General features: G+C 43.2%; 2 protein-coding genes across 2 annotated transcripts in view; both read right to left on the bottom strand.

The window, feature by feature from the left end:
• Positions 1-26,402, bottom strand: part of htt (huntingtin) — a 102,986-nt gene that overhangs the window by 9,395 nt on the left and 67,189 nt on the right. The gene's annotated exons all lie outside the window — the stretch shown is intronic.
• Positions 1,975-26,402, bottom strand: part of rgs12b (regulator of G protein signaling 12b) — a 46,998-nt gene continuing 22,570 nt past the window's right edge. Inside the window, exons 5-18 of the mRNA XM_078291596.1 lie at positions 21,607-21,628; positions 12,982-13,151; positions 12,147-12,239; positions 11,684-11,827; positions 9,454-9,636; positions 8,825-8,975; positions 8,482-8,580; positions 7,906-8,096; positions 7,043-7,116; positions 6,700-6,826; positions 6,488-6,584; positions 6,219-6,286; positions 4,957-5,128; positions 1,975-4,524 (exon numbers count right to left, since the gene is read on the bottom strand). Coding sequence (XP_078147722.1) covers positions 3,917-4,524; positions 4,957-5,128; positions 6,219-6,286; positions 6,488-6,584; positions 6,700-6,826; positions 7,043-7,116; positions 7,906-8,096; positions 8,482-8,580; positions 8,825-8,975; positions 9,454-9,636; positions 11,684-11,827; positions 12,147-12,239; positions 12,982-13,151; positions 21,607-21,628 — 2,199 coding nt within the window. The 3' untranslated portion in view covers positions 1,975-3,916. The remainder of the gene's footprint in view (positions 4,525-4,956; positions 5,129-6,218; positions 6,287-6,487; positions 6,585-6,699; positions 6,827-7,042; positions 7,117-7,905; positions 8,097-8,481; positions 8,581-8,824; positions 8,976-9,453; positions 9,637-11,683; positions 11,828-12,146; positions 12,240-12,981; positions 13,152-21,606; positions 21,629-26,402) is intronic.

Here is a 26,402-nt window from a genome sequence, read left to right as displayed (position 1 = left end):
CTTTTCCTCTTCCTGGTTCTGTATCTGTCCTCTTTTTCCTCTTTTTTGTCCATCAGTTGGTCCCTCCTCTACCCAGCAGATGGTGCCATTTGAAATGAGAAGCTAAATGGCGGTGATACACTTGGCAATTATTTTTTTGGGCAATGCAGATGGGAAACGGTCCCAGCGGGAGGCAGTGAATTGAAACGCAGAGCCAAAACTCTATTCATATAACATCTTCTGTGAATCAGGTTTTCCCATGTAATTAAAGCAACAATAAAGAGGCAGCTCCTTGGGTTCTGTAGCCCTTCAGAGTTGCCCAAAAAGTTACTTCCCACGTATCGCGGCCTCAAGTGCCCATGGAGCGATGAATCACACCCAGAGATTAGTTTACGTGGAGATTTAGTTTACATTTTCATCAACATTTGTATGAGGGTTTTTCTTATGATTTAAACCCTATGTTTCTCCTATATGCTCTTAATGCTCTTAATGCTCTTAATATTAATGAATGTATACATTTTGGAGATGGAAATTAATTGTTATATTGTTAAATTTTGAACATGAAAGAGACACGCTATCTTCTTTCCTAATAAAAGGTTTAAGTGCATATATAAAGATCCTTGTTTTTCATCCTTTCCCTTCTAATTTCCCAGCTTTGTCCCGGACAGAATCTTCTGGTAAACACTTGAAAAATCCCATGAACTAATACATCACACTCATACAAGAACGCATGCAGTCTGTGTATGTGTGTGTGTGTGTGTGTGTGTGTGTGTGAGTGAGTGAGTGAGTGAGTGAGTGAGTGAGTGAGTGAGAGAGAAAGAGAGAGGATGTATGTAGATAGTGAAATATGCTCAAGTATATTATACAAAAATACAAAGATTCTCTCTTTCTCAACACTTGGATTGGTTAAATACAATCAGTCGTTGCTGTTGTCACATGTCATTCCCGGGGGAAACACAAACACAAGAAACAACATTGATAATTCTCATGAAAACCCCTACTGAAAAATATCTTGTGATGCAAAGACGCACATAGATGCAGTCAGCTCTGTGTATGTATGTATATGTGTGTGTTTGTATGTGTGTGTGTGTGTGTGTGTGCGTGTGCGTGTGTGAGGATGAGGGGGAAACAGAACCTGGTTTTGTTTTGCAGGCTACCAAAGAGCCCAGCATGACAAAGCTTGCCTAACAAGGCGTTGAGCAGAGGGGAGCCCATGCATAGCTAATAGCCCAGTCCCCCGAAACCCTTTGTACCCCGAAACAAAAGCCCTGTCCTGCAGACGAACACACACACACACACACACACGATGAGGAGAGAAAAGGAAAAGAAAACGAGGTAATAGAGAGAAGTAGAAGGAGAGGAATATCAAGTAAGATAAAAGGGAGAAGAGAGGTTGTACAGATATATGGAGTGAATTGGGCAGAAGTAAAAAACAAGTAAAAAATAAAAGCCTGAATGAATCCATCAAATGTTCCTGGCTGGTATTGATCAAGTATTTCAAGTAGAATTGCTGATGTACAATTGATTTTGCCATTCAAGTCACAATGAACATGATGCTCCCAGGAGCCTGCTCAGTCTGTTTACACCTTAATATTCATATTCATTTGAGGTTCCTCAATCTTTAATTTAACAGTTAGAATAATGAATCATTTTCCTTTCCCATAATTTTTCGTTTTCCAATTTACTCTTGGTGTTTTGCAGTCTGGGTGAGTCTTATTTCCATGGTAATAATCAGAATATTGTTGGTTTACGTATGCATGGACAGTCACAATCAGGATATGAAGATGCATATAAATAGTTCATCATTTAACCTTTAACCTTAGTTGGAATACCCTGTCCATGTAAACACACTCACTGATCCCAGTTCAGCACCTCTACGCTGAGAAGTGCTGAGAACAAACGCAGCTGCATTACAGATGAAGTGAAGAAAAGAGAATAAGAAAGGAATGGATGAAAGTCTAAGATGAAAAAGAAAGGAGGCTGTTCACACGAGGCTCTACAGAGTGATTTCAACCTCTAGAACATTTATTAGATCTATTTACAGACAGTACAGTCAATCCTAATGGAACAGAACAGAGTAGAACTGATTTCTATGGTGACACAACTGAAGAAACATCATGGCTGTGTTGCAATTCAACAATGACTACAGTAATATGGTGAATTCAAAATGTTGACTATATACAAATTAATACTTTTCATTGATACACAGTAAAATTTAAAAAGAGCGTGGGATAAATTAATGTCTTCTTGAGAATATATTACATGATAAAATAAGAGTAAAAACCTTTAAAAATGAAACATTTTGACTTGTTAGTCCGATTCTTCTGGTCAAGGCCTTGCAAGGACAAGCAGTTCAAAACATTGTTGAATTGCGAGAGAGAGAGAGAGAGAGAGAGAGAGAGAGAGAGAGAGAGAGAGACTAATCAAACTAATAGAATGTGATTGACAGTGTTGCAGCGAGGCCAGTGTGACTGATCCACGAAAAAAGGGATTGAAAAAGGGGGATGGATGTGGACACTCCTTTGAGAAGAAAGAAACAAGACAGATGCTGCTGTGTGATGTTGTGCAAAGAAGAAGAAAAGAGAGAAGAGAAAGAGGAAAGTTGAAGGATGGAGAAACATGCACAGATAACTGCTGCACATTTACAGTCTGTGCAGAAATTTCTGGGCCGTGTGGACAGAGAGAGAGAAAGACTGCATGTGTGTTTTAACGACTGGCACGAGAACAGCCTGAGGTGAGAGAAACAGTGGTGGAAACACAGAATGTACTGTCCTCAGGTGATTTAGGAACAGCTGAGCATGTGTGTGAGTTGATGGTAGCCTGTGTCTGTATTTGCAAGGTCAGGCTCGGCGTCAGCACAACAGTTTGCTCCACTTGGAACAAAACATGTAACAAGCAAAGTTTAAAGTATCGTTTTATCGCCTAAGCAAGGTCCACTTGAAAGTGTGCTAATGAAGCTTTGAGTACTACGCAAGATCCAACTCCATACCATTTTGGATTTGGAATAGCTAGTGATTGTTAGCGAGTATCATACTTTTTTTTTTTTTTTTCTGAATGTATGATAACTCAACCTTCCCGTGGCATGGAACAGGCTTTAGATCCAAGTACAACACAAATAAACAGAGGGAGAAAAAAGATAAAAAGCAATGTTTGCGTGTAAAGTCTCTTTTTGTGATTGGCTAAAGTGCATTGTTAGATTCTGTACACTAGGGATGGAGGAGGGAGTTTGGCACCGGTCTTCACCAATTCTTGGACTAGTCCTGAGCTCGTCCTTGAGCTTCAGTCTCCAGAGAAATCCACAGCAAGTCCACTCAAAGGTTCACACAGATACCTACCACAGAGGGAAATTCCAGGGAGAAGTTACAGACACGAGTTTCTTTGAATGCATCCTTTTTTCCTCTCTTCATGTCATATAGCTAAATGAGCTAACGTTATGAGTGATGAGATGGTCGGCAGTGGTCCTGTATTTGACCTATCCAATTATGTTAAATCTGTTGTGGTCAGCAAGAGCTAGTACTGGGCAGAAGATAAAGTAGTGCATGCATCATACAGTTTAATCCCAACTCACTATATCCACTTATGTTACATTCCGAAACGTCTTGACTCCATTATTCACATCAGTTATTGTATTTTTGACAACTTAATCTGTTTGGGGAATAAAACTTCTCATAATGTCATCTAGATTGTAGAAAGTGATTTCAATTAAAAATGTTACATGACTATTAACTCAAATGAAGGGAGGAGAGCAGGATGCATTCTGGGAGCAGCCACACAGATCTGCAGACCAGGCATAAGTTTTCCAGGTCTGACCTGAATAATGGGCAACAAGGGACTTCAAACTGATTCTAGATCAGTTTAGCAGGTTTCCAATCCCACTCACAGCCATGTGAAGGAAGAGGTGAAAGTTCACAAGATCAAAGGTCAAAAAGTTCAGAGTTCACACGGGGGAAGTACCTGAGCTGGGCCGATCGTCCTGTGCTTGTTGTTGGGGTCGGGGGTGGGGTTTGGACAGTAGGGCGGAGGGAGTTACATAGGTGAGGCTGGGGCTGTTAATGTCTCCCTCTCCCACCAGAGTTAGGTCAGACAGGGTGTCCTCTTCCAGCATCTGGACCGACTCTCCCCTGCCAGAGTCCTGGGGGAGGCCGCGCTGGGGGCCCTGGGACGGGTGGATGGGGGAGAGGGTGCCGGGGAACGGGGGAGGCGGCCTGACTTTCCTCCCCCCTCCGCCCCCACTGCCCAGCGAAGAGTCCAAGCTCTGTGATTGATGACTCGCGTTGAGCGAGTGGGAGTAGCTTCCTCCTCCTCTGTCGTTGTTGTTCTCCTTATTGCCCCGGCGACCGCTGCTGGGGAAGCTGCCGTTGTTGGGGTTACGGGAGTTAGGGGTGGAGCAAGTGGGCTCAGGGTCGTAGGGAGGAGGAACAGCCTGGTTGGTTGCCACCGGCGACAGGCGCAGGAATTCTGGAAGCTGCAGGTCGCTCTTGTTTAACAAACCTCGCTGGTCGTCTGCTCGGTTGCTCTGAGCTTTGGATATGAGGTTGAAGAACTCTGCATACACATACACACACACACACACACACACACACACACACACATAGCATGTGCACACATTTGAAACATGCACCCACGTGCGCGCACACACACACACACACACACACACACACACACACACACACCATACACATTCCAATGAATAATCCCCTAGCACAACACATTGGCAAACAATAAAATACATTCATTGTAATTCAGAAAACATGCAGAAGAGTGTGTGCATTAATCAGTTAGACAAGTCAAAGCTACATACAGTGTGAGAGGAGGTGACTGTGCTACATGTAGCTAGCTAGCTCTGAAAGCATTGGTGCTGCTTCTGCAATACTGCAGACAGGCAAAAGGGTTAGTGTGACCACAGCAGCAAGGCTACAGGGCTACAGAAAAAAAGAGATCACAAAGAGAGAAAGAGGGAGGTTGTTTATTCTTTACCTTCAGCTTCGTCTATATTAATCTTTTTCTGCTTTCTCTTTTCCGGAGCCTTATGGAGAGAGACAGAGTGGTTGGGTAAAGGCTGGCTGCTTGTGTCAGGGCCGGGCCCAGGCTTGCCGTTCTCCCCATTGGGGTGGGCCGAGCCGGCATTCCCTGACGGCCTGTCCTCCCCCTGGGTGCCACAAGGAGAGCGGAGCGGGCCGTTAGAGCCCAGACGGTCAAGGGACATGATGGTGTTGGTGTGGGGACAAGGAATGACAGGGAGGAAGGGGTCAATTTGTAAAAAACGGGGGACCAGTGTTGTTGATGGTGAGAAGGGGGGCAAACTGTAAAGACGAGAACAATTTGTAATGATGGGGTGTAGGGGGGGCAATTCAATGGGAACAAGTAATGATGGAGAGATGCCAAAGGGAAAATTGCTGGCTTGATGTGACTGATTATCAATGACATTTACTGAAAATATTTGTAAATCATAAATTATATTTGCTGGTTGATGAATTATAATTAAAAGACAGGTGTCAAGTGTTCCATTCAGGCACCCAAAATGTTCAACACTGAAGACGGCAACAGTGTACTAAGCATCACCGACATGTAGGCCAACAGTGACACACACCGCAACACCAGAGACGACTTCTCCACTACTTCTAGCCATACTTCTGCCCCCAAAGCGGGAAATAGCCCGTTTTAAGGCGAATTATTCTAGAATCTACTAAGATGCCAATAAGCGACCATTTCAGGCGGTCATCAATAAGGTAAAACCCCATTCATAACGAAGAAACCTCCCGCAGCATTCCAAAGTGCAACCACCACCAAATCCTTTCCAGGTATCCAGACAAAGAAAGGAAGCTTTTGGAGGCTGTGACACCCAGCAAAGGCTCTACGTGGCTGCGCTTGTATCCCCTGTGCAGTGGTCTTATTATCGGAAGAAGGAGAACCAGAAAACCAGAAAGGAAAGTTGACGTTGCATTCAGCAGCAGGCAGACCATGATAACGGGACATTAGGAACCTGGAGAGAGTGACGAGCTTCTTGGCCACCCAGCAGTGCACATATATGCAGTCACATACAGCCCAATCCCTCCCCGACACACACATCATACACCTGCGCACATGTTTTAACACATTGCAAACAGACATGGGTGATTGAAGACGGCAAGAGAGACACTTAGTAGCGTGACATCATCAACCAGGAGGTAGAGACATTCGGTGGGTTATGGAACATTCCGGAGCGAGAGGGAAATGGGAAGGAGGAACTGGGTTCTTACTGTTGCCGATTGGTTTCTGCTTGTGGAGGGCGGGACATGGCTCTTAGAAGGAGTGACCTTCTGTTTGTCTGTTAAATGAAGGAAAGGGAAAGGCAGAGCGGGACAGATATAGTGAGACTGATACTAAAAAGATACTAAATAGGTACAAACGAGACAGCAATAACACTCAAGGACTAGTGCTTGAGTGTTATTAACGAGCAGTTGCAATTTGTTTGTTGATGGTACTGAAAGAAACTGTGTGTGTGTGTGTGTGTGTGTGTGTTCCTTACCATTTCCAGGAGTGTGGTCTGCTACATCTAATACCACTCTGAGCCCATCCAGGTTGGATATAGGAAGACCTAGATCCAATGGCTCCGACTCCCCACTCTGCATCACACAGACACACACAAACATGAAATTAGGATGCCTTCCTCTCTTACATTTCCTGTCTGTCTGTTACTTTCTCTCTCTCTGAACAGATGAACTGAACAGGGCGACTTACAATGCGTGCCACCAGGTCAGAGAGGTGCAGGCCGTATTTGGCCACCACAGGCCGGAGGACCTCAGTCACTGGCTTGGTGGGCTTGGCTTTTAGGCCCACCGAACGGTTAATCGGAACCAAGTCCAGTCTGGAAAAGGAGACAACAGATAAGACAATAAACATTTCCCATAGAGTTCTCTGTAGCAGTGGGGTTAGTGGTCATCGAGGGTCTAAGACCCGCATTCGCTCTCAGTTTTATTCCTGGTATCAGTTCCAAAAGCTTAATAGTAATTCTTATATTGATACTGGGAATATTTGATAAAAGCCAGAATACAAAACTGATGATGACTGCATATTACTATACCTGAAGAGAGTGCGTTTCTCTAGTCTTAGGTCCCGAGAGCACAGAGTCAAGCAGTCCTGGTCCAAAACCAGAGGCTGAGAGAGCAAGAGACAGAGACAGAGAGAGAGAAAGAGAGACAGACACAGAGAGAGCTGTTGTCATGACGCATACATATCCAGCCAGTTACCCAATCCCCGCAGCACTAAGGTATTTGATGTCACTGACTCCCGGTGAGCACACACATGCATGCACGAGCATGTCACGCACCACTACTGAGGTATGTGAAACAGGAGATGTGAGGTCAGCGCAGTGACAGTGACTGTCATGAGTGACCGCTTAGTTTGAGCTGTGTGTGTTTGTCCTGAATGTGTGTGTAAGCAAGCGTATTCCCTCTCAGTGTGTGTGCTGTATATATGTGAAATGTCCCAACTTTAATTTGCTCTACACACTGGTTAGCATACAAGCTGTCTCTCTGTGCATTACAGACACTGGGAAAATAAATTAAGAAGTATCTATCACTACAACATAAGGCTGGATAATTCAATAGTATCGTTTAGCGTCTTTCAGTGGAATCATATCATGATAATATGGTGATTATGGGATAAATTGATAACAAGCTAATTTTATTTCAAAACTCTGGGGTATGGTAGGTAAAATGAGGTGTGAAACATTTAAGTTTCAATTTCAGTTTTGTTTGGCATCACATCTAACATTAGCATTCAGTTCACTGAGATGAACATTAATTTGATTATTTAATGTGATTTTGCATACGTGAGCCAAATCGTCGATGTATATCGATAACGAAAAATAAAGATTTTTCTGGAGGAAACCCTGTCCATGTGCATATCTACTCCAAGTTTCCATCACTTCCATCTGTGTTGTACCTTCTCCCCTCCGACCAGGAAGAGGTCTACGGCTGCCAGGTTGATGCAGAGCTTCTCACAGAGGCCCAGCAGCAGGTCCCTGATGGAGACTCCGGCCCTCAGCGGCACCGAGCAGCACGAGCCGTCCGGCAGGCTTATGTTACACTGCCTCAGGGGGGCGCTGCCACCTCCGCGGTCCGCCGACACTGAGACTGTGCTACGGGAAAGATCACCCTGGAGGGAGAAAACAGAGACGGGGAGAGAGATGGGGGGGGGAGGGGGAGAGGGGGAGAGAGAGAGAGAGAGAGAAGAAGAAGGTGAGAGGAGGGTGAAAAAAATGAGGGAGGTTGGGATGATGGGAGATGGGGGACGGGGTTGAGGCAAGGGTAAATGGAGACAGGAGAAAAAAGAACAATCTGATTTTAATGCAATTCTACACATTATTACACATTAATTCCTCTCACCAAATGAGAGGAAGGGGTTGCAGATGAAGCATGTGTCAGACTCTGCTCCTGCTCCATAGTGACATGAGTGTCAATGTGCCAATTATGGTAATTATGGTCTAATTCGATTATTTGGTTATGCATCTTTCCAGACTGACCTCGTTCTTCCCTGACCCTGATGTCCCCAGCTCCAGACTGGCTCCAGAAGACAGGGATCCCTGGGATTCACGGCGGCCATTGCTGCCTGCGAAATCTGGCAAACAAAACACTTGTCAGCGGTGTCAGGAAGTGAAACAACCCAGAAGGAAAGCCTAAAAATACCCTGTCAGTTTGAAGAGGCTCGTTCCAAAACACTATATATCCACTTAGGGAAATTAAAAAAAAGATTTTTATTGATCAGTATTACAAAAAACATTTTTCAAGTAGGAGATATCTTGTTTTGGAATGAAACTCTAATGTAATGGTCAAGACACAGTGATTCTGCTACAACTACTGACTGTAGTTGAAGTCGGCCAGGTCTCGTTTCTTGGGGCCCTTGCCGAAGCTCCTGTTGCGGGACCAGGAGAAGAACATGCCCTTCTTCCTGTCGCCTGAATCATCCCTGCTGTCCTCGTTCAGAGAGCGGCCCGACTTGCTCTTCTTGTCCTCCTATGAGACATAAACAGAAGAGAAATATAGCAAATGATGCATTAAAGCCCATTAGAGCAAACACACATGCACTCACACAGATAAAAGCAGACAGGCCAGATGCTGCACCTTTTATCAAAACTCGAAACTTTTATTAAATAGTAATACCCAGGAGGATCATTCCAGCTCACCAAAATAGTTAGGATTTTATGGTGTTTATATCTCAAAACAGTAAAAGCAATTTTGTGATTCTCATTCTCATCTCAAATCATAGAGCGTTGTCATTTTGATAGTTTGTTTTCACTGTCGACATAAAACTTGAAGACCAGCATCAGTTTTTCCAATATCTTTTTTTCCTATACTACATCATTTTGTTCTTTTTTATGTGACACATGCTGATACCAATACTGTGAATATTTTTGACAGAACACAGCAGAGGGGAAGTGTGTGTGTGTGTGTGTGTGTGTGTGTGTGTGTGTGTGTGTGTGTGTTGTGTTACCTTCTTGGGCGTGGAGAGGTTGGAGCGGTCGGAGCCGGTGGTGCTGTGTTTGGAGGTGGGGCTGCTGGGGATGTGGTAGGGGTCCGGGAGCGGCCTGCCCTCCACTTCTGCCAGCATACACTCCTGGTACAGCAGAGACTTGAGGAACCGCGTGTAGCTGTCAAACTTCATCAGGTTGAAGATCTAAAAGGATGAAGGGGGTGAGAAAGTAAGGAAGCAAGGAAGGAAAAATGGGCAATGGAAAGGAAGTACAAAAGAAGAAAGGAGGGAAGAAAGAAAGGAAGGAAGGAATGGACAATGGAAAGGAGGGACAAAGGAAGAGAAGAGAGAAGGAAGCAACAAATAAACAAAGGAAGGAAGGAAGGAGCAATGGAAAGTGAGGAAGGAAGGAAGGAAGGAATGGAAAGGAGGGACAAATGAGGAGGGAAGGAAGGAACAAATAAACAAAGAAAGGAAGGAAGGAAGGAAGGAGCAATGGAAAATGAGGAAGGAAGTAAGGAAGGAAGGAAGGAAAGGAGGGATAAAGGAAGAAATGAGGGAAGGACGAAATAAACACAGGAAGAAAGTGAGGAACAAAGGAACGAACCAACAGGGGGAAAAAAAGAAGAAGAAAGGAAGGAACAGAGGGAAAGAGAGTGAACAAATGCAGATGTTTAGAAAGAAAATGTTGGAAGAAAAGTGAAATTGAAAAAGTAAGGAAAAGACAGAATAAGGGAGAAATAGAGTTTGAATGCGTGTGTGTGCGACACTAAATCCAGAGTCAATGGTGCCACGAGATCTCAACAAGCCCTGAGGTATACTGGAAAAGTTTGTCTCAGGCTTTGATATCAGTGTGTCTGTGTTTGTGTGTGTGTGTGTGCGCGTGTGTGTGTATGTTTTATTTGTAAAAATATAGAGGGTGATGGTGAGAATATTCCTCTAGCCTTGTGACTCTTATCAGAGTTTGAACATCTGAGCTCAACTGTTGAAATCAATGGAGCTTTTCAGCAGCTGCTTACCCCCCACAACACACAAGTCTAAGAAGCCATTCACATCCATGATGCGAAGACAGCTAGTAAGATGAATAGTAAACTTTATACTGTATGAGACTCCAGCGCTGTAATATTAGTTTTGAACTGGGTTCTGTTTTGATTCAGTTTTATTAGTAATAATAATGTGCCACTTTATTTATCCCTGGAGAGAAAATATCAGAGGTCGGGTCAGCTGCAGAACAGACATATGGAGCATATGGAGCTGGCAGGGATTCAGTGTCTTGCTCAAGGACACATCAGCAGGGCGGTGCTTTCCTGTAAAGGAGCTTGAACTCGGGTCGATCTCTCTAAATGCTCAAAGTCTGATACTCTGCTGTCTGAGCTACCCAGGCTTTTGCAAATTATTTTAAAAATAATGAAGGGTTTTCAATAGGGCTGGACGGTATACCGAAAATTTACCGAAACTGACACTACAAATTTATTACCGACCTAATTCCCACCTTGGTATAATACAATATAACTTTATTGTCAAATTTCTCTGAAATTTGTTATGCATCATAAATGTCAGAGAAATCTGACAATAAAGTTCTATCGTATCGTATCAGTATTCAGGTCGGTTGATCAGTCATTCAAACGGTGTTTGCTCACCTCAAATTGAGTGATTCTGGCTCTCCCGGTGCTACAGTCCTACTAAAATAATCAAATTAGACCATAATTACCATAATTGCCACATTGACACTACAGTGACTAATCAGTGTGACAAAAAAGTTTTTTGCCAGCGAATATTTAAGTTACAACTAGATTTAGCTAGCATAGCAGTTGTTTTTGTTTACCCAATGAAAACAGCGGAAACAGCGCTCTCTCTCGCCTTGTACTGAATTATACTCTCTCGCCCAGTGTTCGTATCACAATGTGTTTGCAACTGTGTGACAAAAAAATATTTTTTGCTGGTAAATATTTTAGTTACAACTAGATTGAGGCAAGATAGATGGATAGTTTAGCCAATGCTAACGACACTAATGGCAATGACACTAATGCGGAATGCAATATTTGTGCACCAAGGTAAAAAATGTTAAACTAATTATTGTTTCAATTATCGTTATCGAGGTAAATGTTTGGTCATATCGCCCAGCCCTATAGGTTTAAATTACCTGCTTACCTGCTCTAAAGTCCTGTTTGAGAGAAGTGACTGCTCATCACTTGGAGTTGCCAATTATAAATTCGACATGTTTCTGAGTGTGTGTTTGTGTATACACTACCTGCAGTTGCTGCTCCTTAAACATGTCGGGTCGGGGGGCGTTGAGGATGTCGTCGGCGAGCTGGGCCTGGCTGTCAATGTTGACCGGTGTTGTGGCTTTACTGGACAGGAAGCTGTTGTAGATCTCCCTGGCACGCTGAGATAACTGGAGGAGGTCAGCATGAGGGACAAGAGGGGAGACAGAGGGAGGGAGAGGCATTTAGGAAGGGATGAAGAGGGACAAGGACAAAAGTAAAGAGTAAGAGGAGATGGGGATGGGTGTTTCAGTGTGAGTTGGAGAGTGAGAGAGAGACAGACAGAGAGAGAGAAGACAGGTGTGGGAGGAAAGCAGATTCTAACTCATACTGTAATTTCCTTATGCATCACAAGAGGGGCGTGAAGTATGGATGCATAAATGTGATTATACCGTGTGTGTGTGTGTGTGTGTGTGTGTGTGTGTATGTGTGTGTGTGTGTGTCTGTTACCTGCTTCTTGTCATTCTCAGGGACATGGCTGAAGAACTCACAAGCCTGCCAGAACAGGATATTCTCTTCACTGAACTCTTTCTTTAGAAACTCCTGCAGCACAAAGAATTATTCAAAAGTTAGTAAGATTAGACATCTTTATTGTCCACTCATGTGGAAATTCGTCTTTGGCTTCACAGACTTTTGGCTTCACAGACTTTTGGCTTCACAGACATACATACACTCCTCTGCCCGTCAAAAAGTCAAAAGGAAGAATTTTTTTTTTGACAAACTACTATATCAGACTAGGATAAAAGTGTCCTGACCATAATATCCTAGCTACAGCTAGGAGACAAACAGATAGAAGAAGCATTGTATACAGACATATATAACGATAAAAAGATCACACGAGCAGCATATAGATAGCAGATAGAGCAGGTCAGGTCAGACTCTGTAAATGAAATGAAATAAAACCCTTGGCAAAGCTTTTGCTAGATTGTGGATTTTGTGTATGTATATTTTTATATGATATTTATTGATCCCCGTTATGTAGTCAGTGGTTGGTTGCGCTGGTGAGTGTGTGTTTGTGTGTATATACGTGTCCAATATCAATCCTTCTTAATCCTTCTTCTCTTTCCATTTTTTTTCTAGTGGATGTTTTTTCTGATGTTGTTCTACTTTCAGGTAGCCTCTTTATTTGCTTCAGCCCAAGCTGATGTAAACACACCTAATTCACATTTTATTTTTTGCAACATTTGAAAAGTGAACTTTAAATTTGTCTGACAGTTGTATGAAAACATAGCTTAGTGTCCCCGTGCATTTGCTGGCCACCACCAGCCGTGTGTTATCGTGGTACCGAGAAGTAGCGGACTCCCACAGGATCCTGCAGCAGCCTCTCGAAGCAGACGGCCCAGCTGGCCACTCTCCTCTCTGTGTGGCGCCGGTGGCTCTGGACGCTGGGCAGGCTGGCATTACTGTTCAGACTGTTGTCACTGCCGCAGCCCTGCAGCTCCACGCTGTTCAGCTCTGCTCAGGGGGGAATCACACACACACATACACACACAATCAAATAGCTGTATTAGGGCGATCTCAGTGTGTCTATGTTCTGATTGGACAACATATAGACAGACAGGGAGGCAGGTAGTCAGAGAGACACACAGATAATAACCAGACCACGCTTCAGGCCTGATAAACTGCAACATGGCTGCTCAACAAAGATAAAACACAACACAGGCACAGCCAGAGGGAAGGCACTGTTTGTCAGGTGTCCGAGAAGATGCAAATCCTAGAAACAGCCTGAAAGAACAGTATCCGGACCAGAGCAAAAGTCCTCTCTTCAGAATTCTGCTTGTAATTTAAAAAGTTGTGAACTAGGCTATTTAAGTAGGCTAATTCATATTAAAAAGTAAGAGCACTGATGTAAGTCATATTAAATGAACTTAAGTATCAAAAGTAAACAATTCATGTTCACAATGATGTCCTCCTATTTCAGCAATTGAAAGCATCAGTGTCCAGGTAGGCTCACTCTGATTGCTTCCTCCTCAATATCAACATAATTGAAGGAACTGATTCTGTCTTATATACAAAATATTTTTTCATTCAAAGCAATGCAAGCCTGAGTGTTACTGTAGATAAATGTAGTGAAGGAGAAAGTGGTATCTGTGAAATGTAGTGGATTAAATGTGTAATGACCCCTATTTAAATACTGACAAAAACGGTGGAGAATGCACATGTGGCTACGAGCATGAGTAGACAGCAGGACTGAGTGAGTCTATACAATTCTACAACATCAAGAGTATCCTGGATAAAACAGACAAATAGAGTGCAACAAAAGGCAAATCTAACTGCCTCTCTGCCTATTTTAGAAAGGAAATGAGCACTGTGGACATCAACAATCTGACTATAAGGTACAAAATCATCCGTTTTGACAAGGTATTAGGGAAAGGTTGCATTTCGCAACCCGTGTAAAAGGCAATCAGCCATCTTGGTGAGGTCCTTTCAGCTGGGAGTGTTCTGTTACCTGCAGAGCTCAGTGACGGCAGAGTCGGCAAAGTTGGACCGCCACAGTAGAAAGCCAGTAAAATATGATGAAAGGGAAAATAATTACTTTCCCATTTCAGCCTTCTATTCAAACCACCTCCAAAAAGTCCAAAGGCAGCCAGTGTTAATGCCTCGCTCCTAGCTCTGTACTCTCTTTAAAGCCAAAGTTCAATTCACTGGTGTCTTGTAATGGAGATGGAGAGCAAACAACAGAGCAAAGGTACGCCGGACAGTGTAAACCACACCATTTGATCTTCACACTATTTAAACCAACAATTTCTTTATTCCTACCAACAGACAGGCTATTTCTACCAACAGACAGGCTAAGCTAATTTAATTCCAACCCAGCAGTTGGTAGTCACTAAAGGACTCATTTAACAAACCATCTGAATCTTATGATTGTGAATCCCTTCAGGCATCCTTACAAGGACTTCAGTCAAACAAATTAAAAAGATATTCACACCAAAAGCCTTCAGCTGTCAATGTGTTAGCCTTATTGCTTAGTTGAAGTTAAAATCTGTATTTTCCTTAGGTGGAAATAAATCAGCTCCAGCATCGTCTGTCTCCTCACCTGGGTAGAGCTGGTAGGAGCCTGTGTGGTGCCAGCGGGGCAGATAGCGAATCCTGAGGGGTAACCAGGCCCCTCCATCCATACTCTCCCAACCAGGCCCCCTCACAAACTCAAGCACACCAGGTTGAACACACAGTCCCGGACAGGGCATATACACACACCGCTGACAGCATCGCAGAGAGAAAGAGGGAGAGCGAACAACAGGGAGGAAAGAAGAGGGAGACTGAAGGAGAAAGAGGCTGTCGGCGATAAGGAGCCCGGCCGACAACCCGAGAGAGCGGGGAGAGTCGGGCCGCAAGCGTGCGCGCACAAGTGCACGTACACTCACACATGCATACACATACCTCTATAAGCCTCCAGATAGGTAAGCGATACAAGCACACACAGGGCTTCAGATGATGAATAATTCAAAGCAGAGGGAGGAGGGAACTAAAGACGCCTGAACACACGCACGTACACGTGTGCCCACAGACACACACAGACACACACACAAACTGTGCAGTATTGATGAGGAGCTTGTTAAAGGAAGGCCACTAGTGAGACTAATGAGGCCTGCAGCCCGCATACAGTTCAGCTACTCTAACACACACACACACACACACATACACACACTAAGACTGACTGACATGTAAAGAACAAGAAAGTATATGTGCCAACTTATTATTGTCTAGACTTTTCGGACAGACAAGAAGAATAATTTGTCTGTAAGTTTCAGAGTTCAACTTGTGAGGTTATATGCCATAAGACACAATACAAAATATATTATACTATACAAATTGTACACTATATACTATACAAAAATCATTCAGTAAGAATAATCTACATTGCTACATAACAGAATCTTACAGTGACTGTTAATAGTATATACTAATAAAAAAAATGGCTTAAATTTTAGACATTTAGCTGATGCTTTTATCCACGACTTACAATGAGTGAGCAGGGGTTCAGCTACCCTGCCAATCTACGTCTTTTTCCTCAATAAATAATACTACCCATGTCCTCATTTATACATATATGCATTCTACTCGAGTTGGCACATATGACACTTTCCCTGTACCTCCTCTGCTACCTCGTCACTTTCTCAATGTAGTGATAACGTGAACAGACAATAATGCACATGCATTTTTGTCACATGCATTCTATTTTTCTGTTGTTTCCCCTCCCTGCTGTATCCTATTACTTTTGCTGCTGCAACAACCCAGTTTGTATAAATAAATAGTTTATTTTTCTTGGTCAAAACAAGACCATTACATAGATGCAATCGGAGACTCTCGCACCGCCCACAATTTGGTCAGAATAGAGCGACACATCAACCAAGTTGCAGTGTGTAGAAGCAGTAACACTTCACTTACTGCATCTCCCTCTGGCTTTAGTGACCCATTCTCCAACTTCACAGTCTGAGCAACTGACCAATAACATTTTTCACTGGTACCAGTGCCACATAGATCCCTGCAACACATGTAAATACAGTAAATGTGCAAGAGGACTAAGCTTTCCATTGCACTCACTGCCAACACGTTCTCCCTCTCTCAGAAACACATGGTGTGAATAAGTGGCCATAAACACTTATACTTTACTTTGTAGCTAACGGCCAACATGTCTGCCATGACTCCTACACAAGAGCAGCTACACCCCTTTTTTCTTGTTTCCCACCTCCTCGTCTTCCTTTCTTCTCCCCTGTCTCCCTTGTCTTTGATATGCATATGGCAGGCGTTAACGCAACACTAGGGCTTTCTTAATTCAGAAACCTTTCACTAACGTTGGCACATGCTAAATGAGCCATATGGGAAAGGGAATTGGTGGGCTGCTGTGTGTTGGCTAAGTTTAGAGTGGAAAAATCTGAACACGCACCTTTCACATGTTCTCCACAGACACGTAGCAGCGTACTTCAAATGAGGTCCAGTACAGCAAAACATAGGAACACAGTCTACCCATTTCAAAAACACTACATAAATGGTTTTGCAAGATGCTGATGCAGAACAGAACAGAGCAGAACAGAGCAGAACAGAACAGAGCAGAACAGAACAGAGCAGAACAGAGCAGAACAGAGCAGAACAGAACAGAACAGAGCAGAACAGAACAGAACAGACAGAACAGAACAGAGCAGACCAGAACAGAACAGACAGAACAGAGCAGAACAGACAGAACAGAGCAGAACAGAGCAGAACAGAGCAGAACAGAACAGAACAGACAGAACAGAGCAGAACAGAACAGAACAGACAGAGCAGAACAGAACAGAACAGAGCAGAACAGAACAGAACAGAGCAGAACAGAACAGAACAGAGCAGAACAGAACAGAACAGAGCAGAACAGAACAGACAGAACGAAACAGAGCAGAACAGAACAGAACAGAACAGAACAGAGCAGAACAGAACAGAACAGAGAGAACAGAACAGAACAGACAGAACAGAGCAGAACAGAACAGACAGAACAGAGCGGAACAGAACAGAACAGACAGAACAGAACAGAACAGAACAGAACAGAACAGAACAGAACAGAACAGACAGAAAAGAGCAGAACAGAACAGAACAGACAGAACAGAACAGAACAGAACAGACAGAACAGAGCAGAACAGAACAGAACAGACAGAACAGAGCAGAACAGAACAGAGCAGAACAGAACAGACAGAACAGAGCAGAACAGAACAGAACAGAACAGAACAGACAGAACAGAGCAGAACAGAACAGAACAGACAGAACAGAGCAGAACAGAACAGAACAGAACAGACAGAACAGAGCAGAACAGAACAGAGCAGAACAGAACAGACAGAACAGAGCAGAACAGAACAGAACAGAACAGAACAGACAGAACAGAGCAGAACAGAACAGACAGAACAGAGCAGAGCAGAACAGAACAGACAGAGCAGAACAGAACAGAACAGAACAGAACAGAGCAGAACAGAACAGAACAGAGCAGAACAGAACAGACAGAACGAAACAGAGCAGAACAGAACAGAACAGAACAGAACAGAACAGACAGAACAGAGCAGAACAGAACAGACAGAACGAAACAGAGCAGAACAGAACAGAACAGAACAGAACAGAACAGAACAGACAGAACAGAGCAGAACAGAACAGAACAGACAGAACAGAACAGAACAGAACAGAACAGAACAGACAGAAAAGAGCAGAACAGAACAGAACAGACAGAACAGAACAGAACAGAACAGAACAGAACAGAACAGACAGAAAAGAGCAGAACAGAACAGAACAGACAGAACAGAACAGAACAGAACAGACAGAACAGAGCAGAACAGAACAGACAGAACAGAGCAGAACAGAACAGAGCAGAACAGAACAGACAGAACAGAGCAGAACAGAACAGAACAGAACAGAACAGACAGAACAGAGCAGAACAGAGCAGAACAGAACAGAACAGACAGAACAGAGCAGAACAGAACAGAACAGAACAGACAGAACAGAGCAGAACAGAACAGAGCAGAACAGAACAGACAGAACAGAGCAGAACAGAACAGAACAGAACAGAACAGAACAGACAGAACAGAGCAGAACAGAACAGACAGAACAGAGCAGAACAGAGCAGAACAGAACAGACAGAAAAGAGCAGAACAGAACAGACAGAAAAGAGCAGAACAGAACAGACAGAACAGAGCAGAACAGAACAGAACAGAACAGACAGAACAGAGCAGAACAGAACAGACAGAACAGAGCAGAACAGAGCAGAACAGAACAGACAGAAAAGAGCAGAACAGAACAGACAGAACAGACAGAACAGAACAGAACAGAACAGACAGAACAGAACAGAGCAGAACAGAACAGAACAGAACAGACAGAACAGACAGAACAGACAGAACAGACAGAACAGAACAGAACAGAACAGACAGAACAGAGCAGAACAGAACAGAGCAGAACAGAACAGACAGAACAGACAGAACAGACAGAACAGACAGAACAGACAGAACAGAACAGAGCAGAACAGAACAGACAGAACAGAACAGAACAGAACAGAACAGACAGAACAGACAGAACAGAACAGAACAGAACAGAGCAGAACAGAACAGAACAGACAGAACAGAGCAGAACAGAACAGACAGAACAGACAGAAAAGAGCAGAACAGAACAGACAGAACAGACAGAACAGAACAGAGCAGAACAGAACAGAGCAGAACAGAACAGAACAGAACAGACAGAACAGAGCAGAACAGAACAGAACAGAACAGACAGAACAGAGCAGAACAGAACAGAACAGAACAGACAGAACAGAGCAGAACAGAACAGAACAGAACAGAGCAGAACAGAACAGACAGAACAGACAGAACAGAGCAGAACAGAACAGAACAGAACAGACAGAACAGAGCAGAACAGAACAGAACAGAACAGAACAGAACAGAACAGAACAGACAGAAAAGAGCAGAACAGAACAGAACAGAACAGAGCAGAACAGAACAGACAGAACAGAGCAGAACAGAACAGACAGAACAGAACAGAACAGAACAGAACAGAACAGAACAGACAGAACAGAGCAGAACAGAACAGACAGAACAGAACAGAACAGAACAGAACAGACAGAACAGAGCAGAACAGAACAGACAGAACAGAGCAGAACAGAACAGAACAGAGCAGAACAGAGCAGAACAGAACAGAACAGAACAGAACAGACAGAACAGAGCAGAACAGAACAGACAGAACAGAGCAGAACAGAACAGAACAGAGCAGAACAGAACAGAGCAGAACAGAACAGAGCAGAACAGAACAGAACAGAACAGAACAGAACAGAACAGAACAGACAGAACAGAGCAGAACAGAACAGACAGAACAGAGCAGAACAGAACAGAACAGAACAGAGCAGAACAGAACAGAACAGACAGAACAGAGCAGAACAGAACAGAACAGAACAGACAGAATAGAGCAGAACAGAACAGAACAGACAGAACAGAGCAGAACAGAACAGAACAGAACAGAACAGACAGAACAGAGCAGAACAGAACAGAACAGAACAGAACAGACAGAACAGAGCAGAACAGAACAGACAGAACAGAGCAGAACAGAACAGAACAGACAGAACAGAACAGAACAGACAGAACAGAGCAGAACAGAACAGAACAGACAGAACAGAACAGACAGAACAGACAGAACAGAACAGACAGAACAGAGCAGAACAGAACAGACAGAACAGAGCAGAACAGAACAGAACAGAACAGAACAGACAGAACAGAGCAGAACAGAACAGACAGAACAGAGCAGAACAGAACAGAACAGACAGAACAGAGCAGAACAGAACAGAACAGAACAGAACAGACAGAAAAGAGCAGAACAGAACAGACAGAACAGACAGAACAGAACAGAACAGAACAGACAGAACAGAGCAGAACAGACAGAACAGAGCAGAACAGAACAGAACAGACAGAACAGAACAGAACAGACAGAACAGAGCAGAACAGAACAGACAGAACAGAACAGACAGAACAGAACAGAACAGACAGAACAGAGCAGAACAGAACAGACAGAACAGAACAGACAGAGCAGAGCAGAACAGAACAGACAGAACAGAACAGACAGAACAGAGCAGAGCAGAACAGAACAGACAGAACAGAGCAGAACAGAACAGAACAGACAGAACAGAACAGACAGAGCAGAACAGAACAGACAGAACAGAGCAGAGCAGAACAGAACAGACAGAACAGAACAGACAGAACAGAACAGAACAGACAGAACAGAACAGAACAGAACAGACAGAACAGACAGAACAGAACAGACAGAACAGACAGAACAGAACAGAACAAAACATAGTTCTGGGCAATGTTACAGACATTTTTATCAGACACAAGCAGAGAGGAACTGTGCTAGTGTATAGTTGATACCTATCTTATCTGTAGGAACTAGTGCTGTTGATAACCAAAGTTTCAATACTACTTGAATACCATTGCGAAAGATGGAATTCAATACTGAATTTTATTAATTAAGACTTTCACCAAATGTCTATATCAATTCCATGTCAGTGTCTCCTCTAGAGGGTGTGTATGTGTAGACTGAAATAGTTCAAAGAAAAAGAAGTCAAAAGAACGGATTGAAAGAGACAGAGAAATAAAATGAATCCCAGTCCAGCTAAACTGGATGACAAAACTGGTGCCAAGAGCAAAGTATGGAACTACTTCACTTACTAACCCAAACAAAGATGGAAACCCGACCGACATATGAAAACCTCTGTGTAAAATTTGCTACAAAGCTGTTTAAGCCAAGTGTGGTAACACAGTGGTTGGTGGTTTTTCTTGTTTTCCGTAGTGTTGTGGAAGCGTAGAAGTTTTATCCCGGTCAAAGTTATGGTATCGTGACAACACACTAGTAGGAATTAGTAGAGCAATTGTACAAAAAAACATTCAGCCTTTCATTGTAAAGTGAGGACAACATTCCCTGTACTGCTTTCTCTGTTTTCTCTCTCTCACGCTGTGTGTTCTATCTTTGACTTGCCATCACAAGTTTCTGGTCTGCAGCTAATACGTTTAAACATTTGTGACTAACTTCGCTTGCAGCCAGCCAATAGCAGTACTGCAGACAGGGGTGGGGCAGAAGTTGAGCAGGTCAAACCAGACCGTCTGTTTGGGTGAATTTAGTTAGCGCACGCAGCCAGACACTAATGGGGTATCCATCATGACCATGGCCATGACACTACACTTTAGTGCAGGACAACTGCTCTGACACAACAGGCCACATATTCAGCCACATGACACACAACTTGAAACAGATTATAACAACTGGGAGAAACAAATTCTACAGATTGTGGTCAAGGGTAAGAGAAATGGTGGAGGAGTGGAGATTAAAATAAACATTGTAACATAGTAAGACAGGTCATAGACCTCTAATAAAATAGATCTAGAGAATGTTAGATGTGGAAAAAGACAGATGTACTCACCTCCATCGGAGACTGCAGCGGACTGTAAGAGAGCACAGAGAGACATCGGTTAGAATCTGCCCTCATTACAGAGATAACACACACATACAAGCACACAAACACACACTAGGACCAAGAGGCGGCAGCCGCATGGGTATACACCTTTGGCCACATGGAGACACAGACACACATTGGTTCACACAGAACTTGGACCACTCCCACACACACTTTCACATTACAACACATTCAGGCTAGCACTCACACTCATTGTCTTGTGTGTGAGTGAAATCATCTGTGTGTGAACTGGCTATGCTTGCTCTGCAAGGAAGCCTCTCCTAAGGGGTGGGGTTTTGTGTTTGTGTGTGTGTGTGTGTGTGTGTGTGTGTGTGTGTGTGCGTGCATGTGTGTGTGTGTGTGTTTGTGATAGACAGAAGGGGGGGGCATCCCTGCCCCCAATTTCACAGTAAGGTGTGAAGTTTGCTCATATCACACATTCGCCAATTAAGAATAGAGTTTAACAATAGCATATCCAAAAAGACACACATGGCACACACACAATGTCAATTTGACCCTGTATCTAATCAACAGCTTTTACTTTCTCACTTATTACAACACCTTCACTCACTCTTTCCCTCATCCTCCGTCTTTCACCCAATAACACACAAATACACACAAATACACACACACACACACACTGCATACAATGCATAAAGTTTTATCCCAGACATGCTGACCTGGGATGAGTTCACACAGCAGAAACATCACTAATGCAGCTAACGCAGATACTGTATTAGAAAAGCTCTGTGACTCAGAAAGAGCTAGGGGAGAGGAGGAGACAACGAAAAACACAAAGAGAGAGAGAGAGAGAGACAGACAACGACACAGAGAGAGACAGAGGAGGGGTGAACAGCAAGAAAAAAGAGCAGTGTTTGGCAAAGGGAATATGAGAGAATAAAGAAAGCAAAGAGAAGCACAATGGAGGGGAATAGCAAACTAACATCAACTTGACCAAGATATACTAGTATTCCCAAAAATTAACTTCAGAAGAAACTGATTTTGTATATTTCAAACCAAAGTATCGTCATCTAATGAAATATAAGGGATTTTTGTTTGAACACCTTATTTTCATTCGTTCTCTCTGAGGTATCCCATGACAAGGTATCCCCCCCCCCCCCCAACTGGTTGGTAAAAGAGTCTGGTGGACCGCATTCTAGCACAATGGCTGACTAGAGGTTGGCACCGGCGTGTGAAATGGGATCTGATGTGACTTTACGGCAGTTTTCTGTGGTCGAAGCACCACAGAAAACAAGAGAACGACACAGGCACAAACATTAGCAATGGAAACCGTGGTTTGCCCCACTCCTTACTCTCATTAGAAGTCACACACATCTCAGCAGCATGTGCTCTCCCTCTGATGTGTGTGTTATGACATGATATTTTGCATGAGTGTAGCCCATGCATGCATGTGGTCGACATCTGCTGGAGATGTCTTTTGTATGTAGGGGTGAATTCTTTTGCATTTGTGTGCATGTGTGTGTTTTCATCCCCCATCCCCTTTCAGCTCCTGCTCCAGTGTGATCACTTCCAGACGCACTCTGTGGTGGAGCGGTTTGGCCCCTGGTCTAGGCCCCAAGTCCCCTCTCTTCTCTCTCTTTCCCCCTCTCTCTTGTCTCCTTCACTATTTTCCTCCCTCTTTTCGCCTCTTTCCTCCCTATCCATTCATCCCCCATTCATCTTTCTCCCTGTGTCCTTCATCACCATCTCTCATTTCCTCCCTCTCTTCTCTGTTCCCTCTCTCCTTCCACTCTTCCCTCAAATCATCCTCTCCTTTATTCCCCCTCTCCTTCAACCCCTTCCTCGGTCATTCCACTGGCGTCCCCCCCCCCACTCCTGGCAGATCCTGGCCATTCCTGACAGCCCGCAGGGAATGACTGGGGTTTTCCAGACTTTCCCTCCATTCCTCCTGGTTCTTCTTGCTTCTCTCCCCGAGCCCCTATATACAGGGATGCATACAGCTGGAGAATGCTATACAGTCTTTTCATAATAAAGAATCATAATGTAGAAGTATAAAGTCCATCCCCCACAGTATATGCCCAAGCTAACAAAAAACCTTCACATTCTTAGCCTCTTCTTTGCCTCAATGTTTAAGCCTGCACTGCTTTCAAACTCTGTAAGCAGTGTAGCAGTTCTTACTCTGTTACAACAGTCAACTGGCAGTAGGGATCTATCCATATATCAGAGCCCCAATATTGTCTGCTGTTATTGTCTGTTGGTACTGATTGTTCATAGATATACCATTATTGGCCATATTTGTTCCACCATAAATGCACTGATGAGATCTGCAGAATAAAAATGACATTGCAGCACAATGGCTGATGGTTAGGTTTAAAGTTTCCACGTTTACTGAGGACTGGGCTTCTCAGATGAAAGAAATTCTACACAAAACCCCAGAACAGGTGTGTGGTTATGAATTCTGATTGAGAATTTGGTCTAGAGAAAGAATACAACACAGGGCTGTAACTAATGGTTCTTTGTTACCAATTAAACTGCCAAGACATTATTTTGTTAGTGATTAAACCATAATTGTCAGATACATTTTCATGTGAGATATGTCACTATAACTAAACTATATTTTAGCATATTATGGACAGTCTAGACCCATAAGATGCTGTATGACATCTATTACTAATAATATTTATGTTACATTTCAGTGTATAGACCTACCCAACTAGAGCTGATTTCTAGGGCAGACTGGAAAACAAAAGGCTACTGCCTAAGAATTAGTAATCCTGGAAAACCTTAACTATCACAAAACAAAAAATTTTGAACAACGTATCTGAAAATAGCAATTGGGTCATGAATAAATTAACAGCTGAGTAGGTTTCCTTGCTATATATTGAAAGCAAGCTTGCTAGCTCACTGGCCTGCTGGCTAACATGACTTAAATACTTGCCATTCAGTTAAATACTGTCATACACATCAAAATGCCTGACCATGATTTTTTGTTTAGGCGTTCATACATGGCAGTAACTGCTGTGGTCTGCCATTTCAGCTTTGCCCAGTCAACAAAGCACCGCATTATTGGGTTTGTGTTTACAGTATTTTCATACTGTACTGTACTATGAGTCAGAATTTATTTTAATTCAAGGTTTTGGCTTGTTGCCACAGCAATGTTCATACCAATAATAAAATGATGCATTGATTATGAATATGCAAAATCTATGAATTTACATAATGGATGTAATTGATGGCACCGACAAATTGTTACAGCCCTTAGATACAATGATGAATAATATCAAATGATACCAGTAGCACAAAAATAAATTGCCATTGGTAGATATTGGATATTGTTTAATGTCTTCCCTAATTGGGCCCATTGGTTGGGCCTTTATCGGCAGTTTAACTCGTAGTCTCATTTTTAAACTCAACTAGTCTCTGGATGCTGGCATAACTTGAATTATACCTTGGGATTCACTAAAAAAGAATGCAGTTAGGGATAGAACTTCATAAGAATATCACTGTTCTTAAGACTGATGGAAGAGTGAGAGTCCTGTGATGTGTTAGTAATACAATGTGCACAGGTAGAAAAACGACAATCACTGTTGCACAGAAACCAGTTTAAACACCACACTCACACCCATTTTAACCAAGACAAGACAGCTGCATGGCATATGACCAAAACTCACATTGGTAATACATATACACACACACACACACACACACACATATCATCCATGGTCGCATGCTTGCATATGCAAACACACACACACACACACACACACACACATACCTTGACTAAACCTCCACTAATCCTACCAGAATATAGCAGTTTTACATATAATCTACCAGATACTTTTCATGCATGAACAATCAGTCCCCTGAAAGAGCATCCCATCATCACTATCATACCAACCTACACAGCGCTATCATCATACACAACACCATCATCTATACATGTGGCTCTTCAGAAGACAGGTCAAGGACTGTTTTACATAGATATCTGCTTCACAGCCACCAGGAACCTGCTACAGCCTCCTGTTTTCATTTCATATGTTTCATTAAACCGTGGATGACAAGATGGAAGTAATTTGAAATGGGAATTGGCTGTAGCGTTTCAGTGTGACTTTGTTGATCAGTAGTGAAACAGCCCAACTGGGTTACAGTATGTGTGTACTACAGGTCACAACATGTTTGTTCACCAACACATCAGCCTGTGAATGTTGCACTCCCGGCTCCACATGTCACCTAATTGCCACATGGATGGCCTATTTATGTTGGGTTTATGAGTGTGTGTGTGTTTGTGTAGTTAGGAGTGGGTGGTAGTGGTATGTTCAGGTCCCAGGTGCTTTACTAGCTGTGGCCGGTGGGAAGGGAGCGGCTTACATCATCTGTTATGGAGTCAGGAGTGCTGGGTTCAAACTACGGCTAAACACACGGTACAATTTACAACTGTCCTTTCTCCCCGTTATCATAATATTAATGCTTTAAAAGCCATAAAAGTCTCCTTAAACAATCTCAAGTTTCCTAAATGTTCCCTCTATGTATGTGTGTGTGTGTGTGTGTGTACTGTGTATGTGTGTGCGTGCTTGTGCGTGTGTGCATGTACGATGATTCCTGGAAAAAGACATTCTGTGTTATAGGATGTGACACAGAGCAGTTGCTAACACTTGGCAGTGTGAGTATAAAATGTGTCTATCTATGGGAGAAGCTGTCAGGGATAACATATGCAAACACACAAGAGTGCACACACACATGCACACACACACACAAAGACAACTCTGTTTGTACTTATTCCTGGCTCCGTCACAAGAGCTGTA

Source organism: Centroberyx gerrardi, chromosome 3 (genome assembly GCF_048128805.1).
Source record: "Centroberyx gerrardi isolate f3 chromosome 3, fCenGer3.hap1.cur.20231027, whole genome shotgun sequence".
NCBI classification, from domain to species: Eukaryota; Metazoa; Chordata; class Actinopteri; order Beryciformes; family Berycidae; genus Centroberyx; species Centroberyx gerrardi.
The sequence above is the reverse complement of the archived record's forward strand: the minus strand, read 5'-3'. Positions and strand labels throughout refer to the sequence as shown.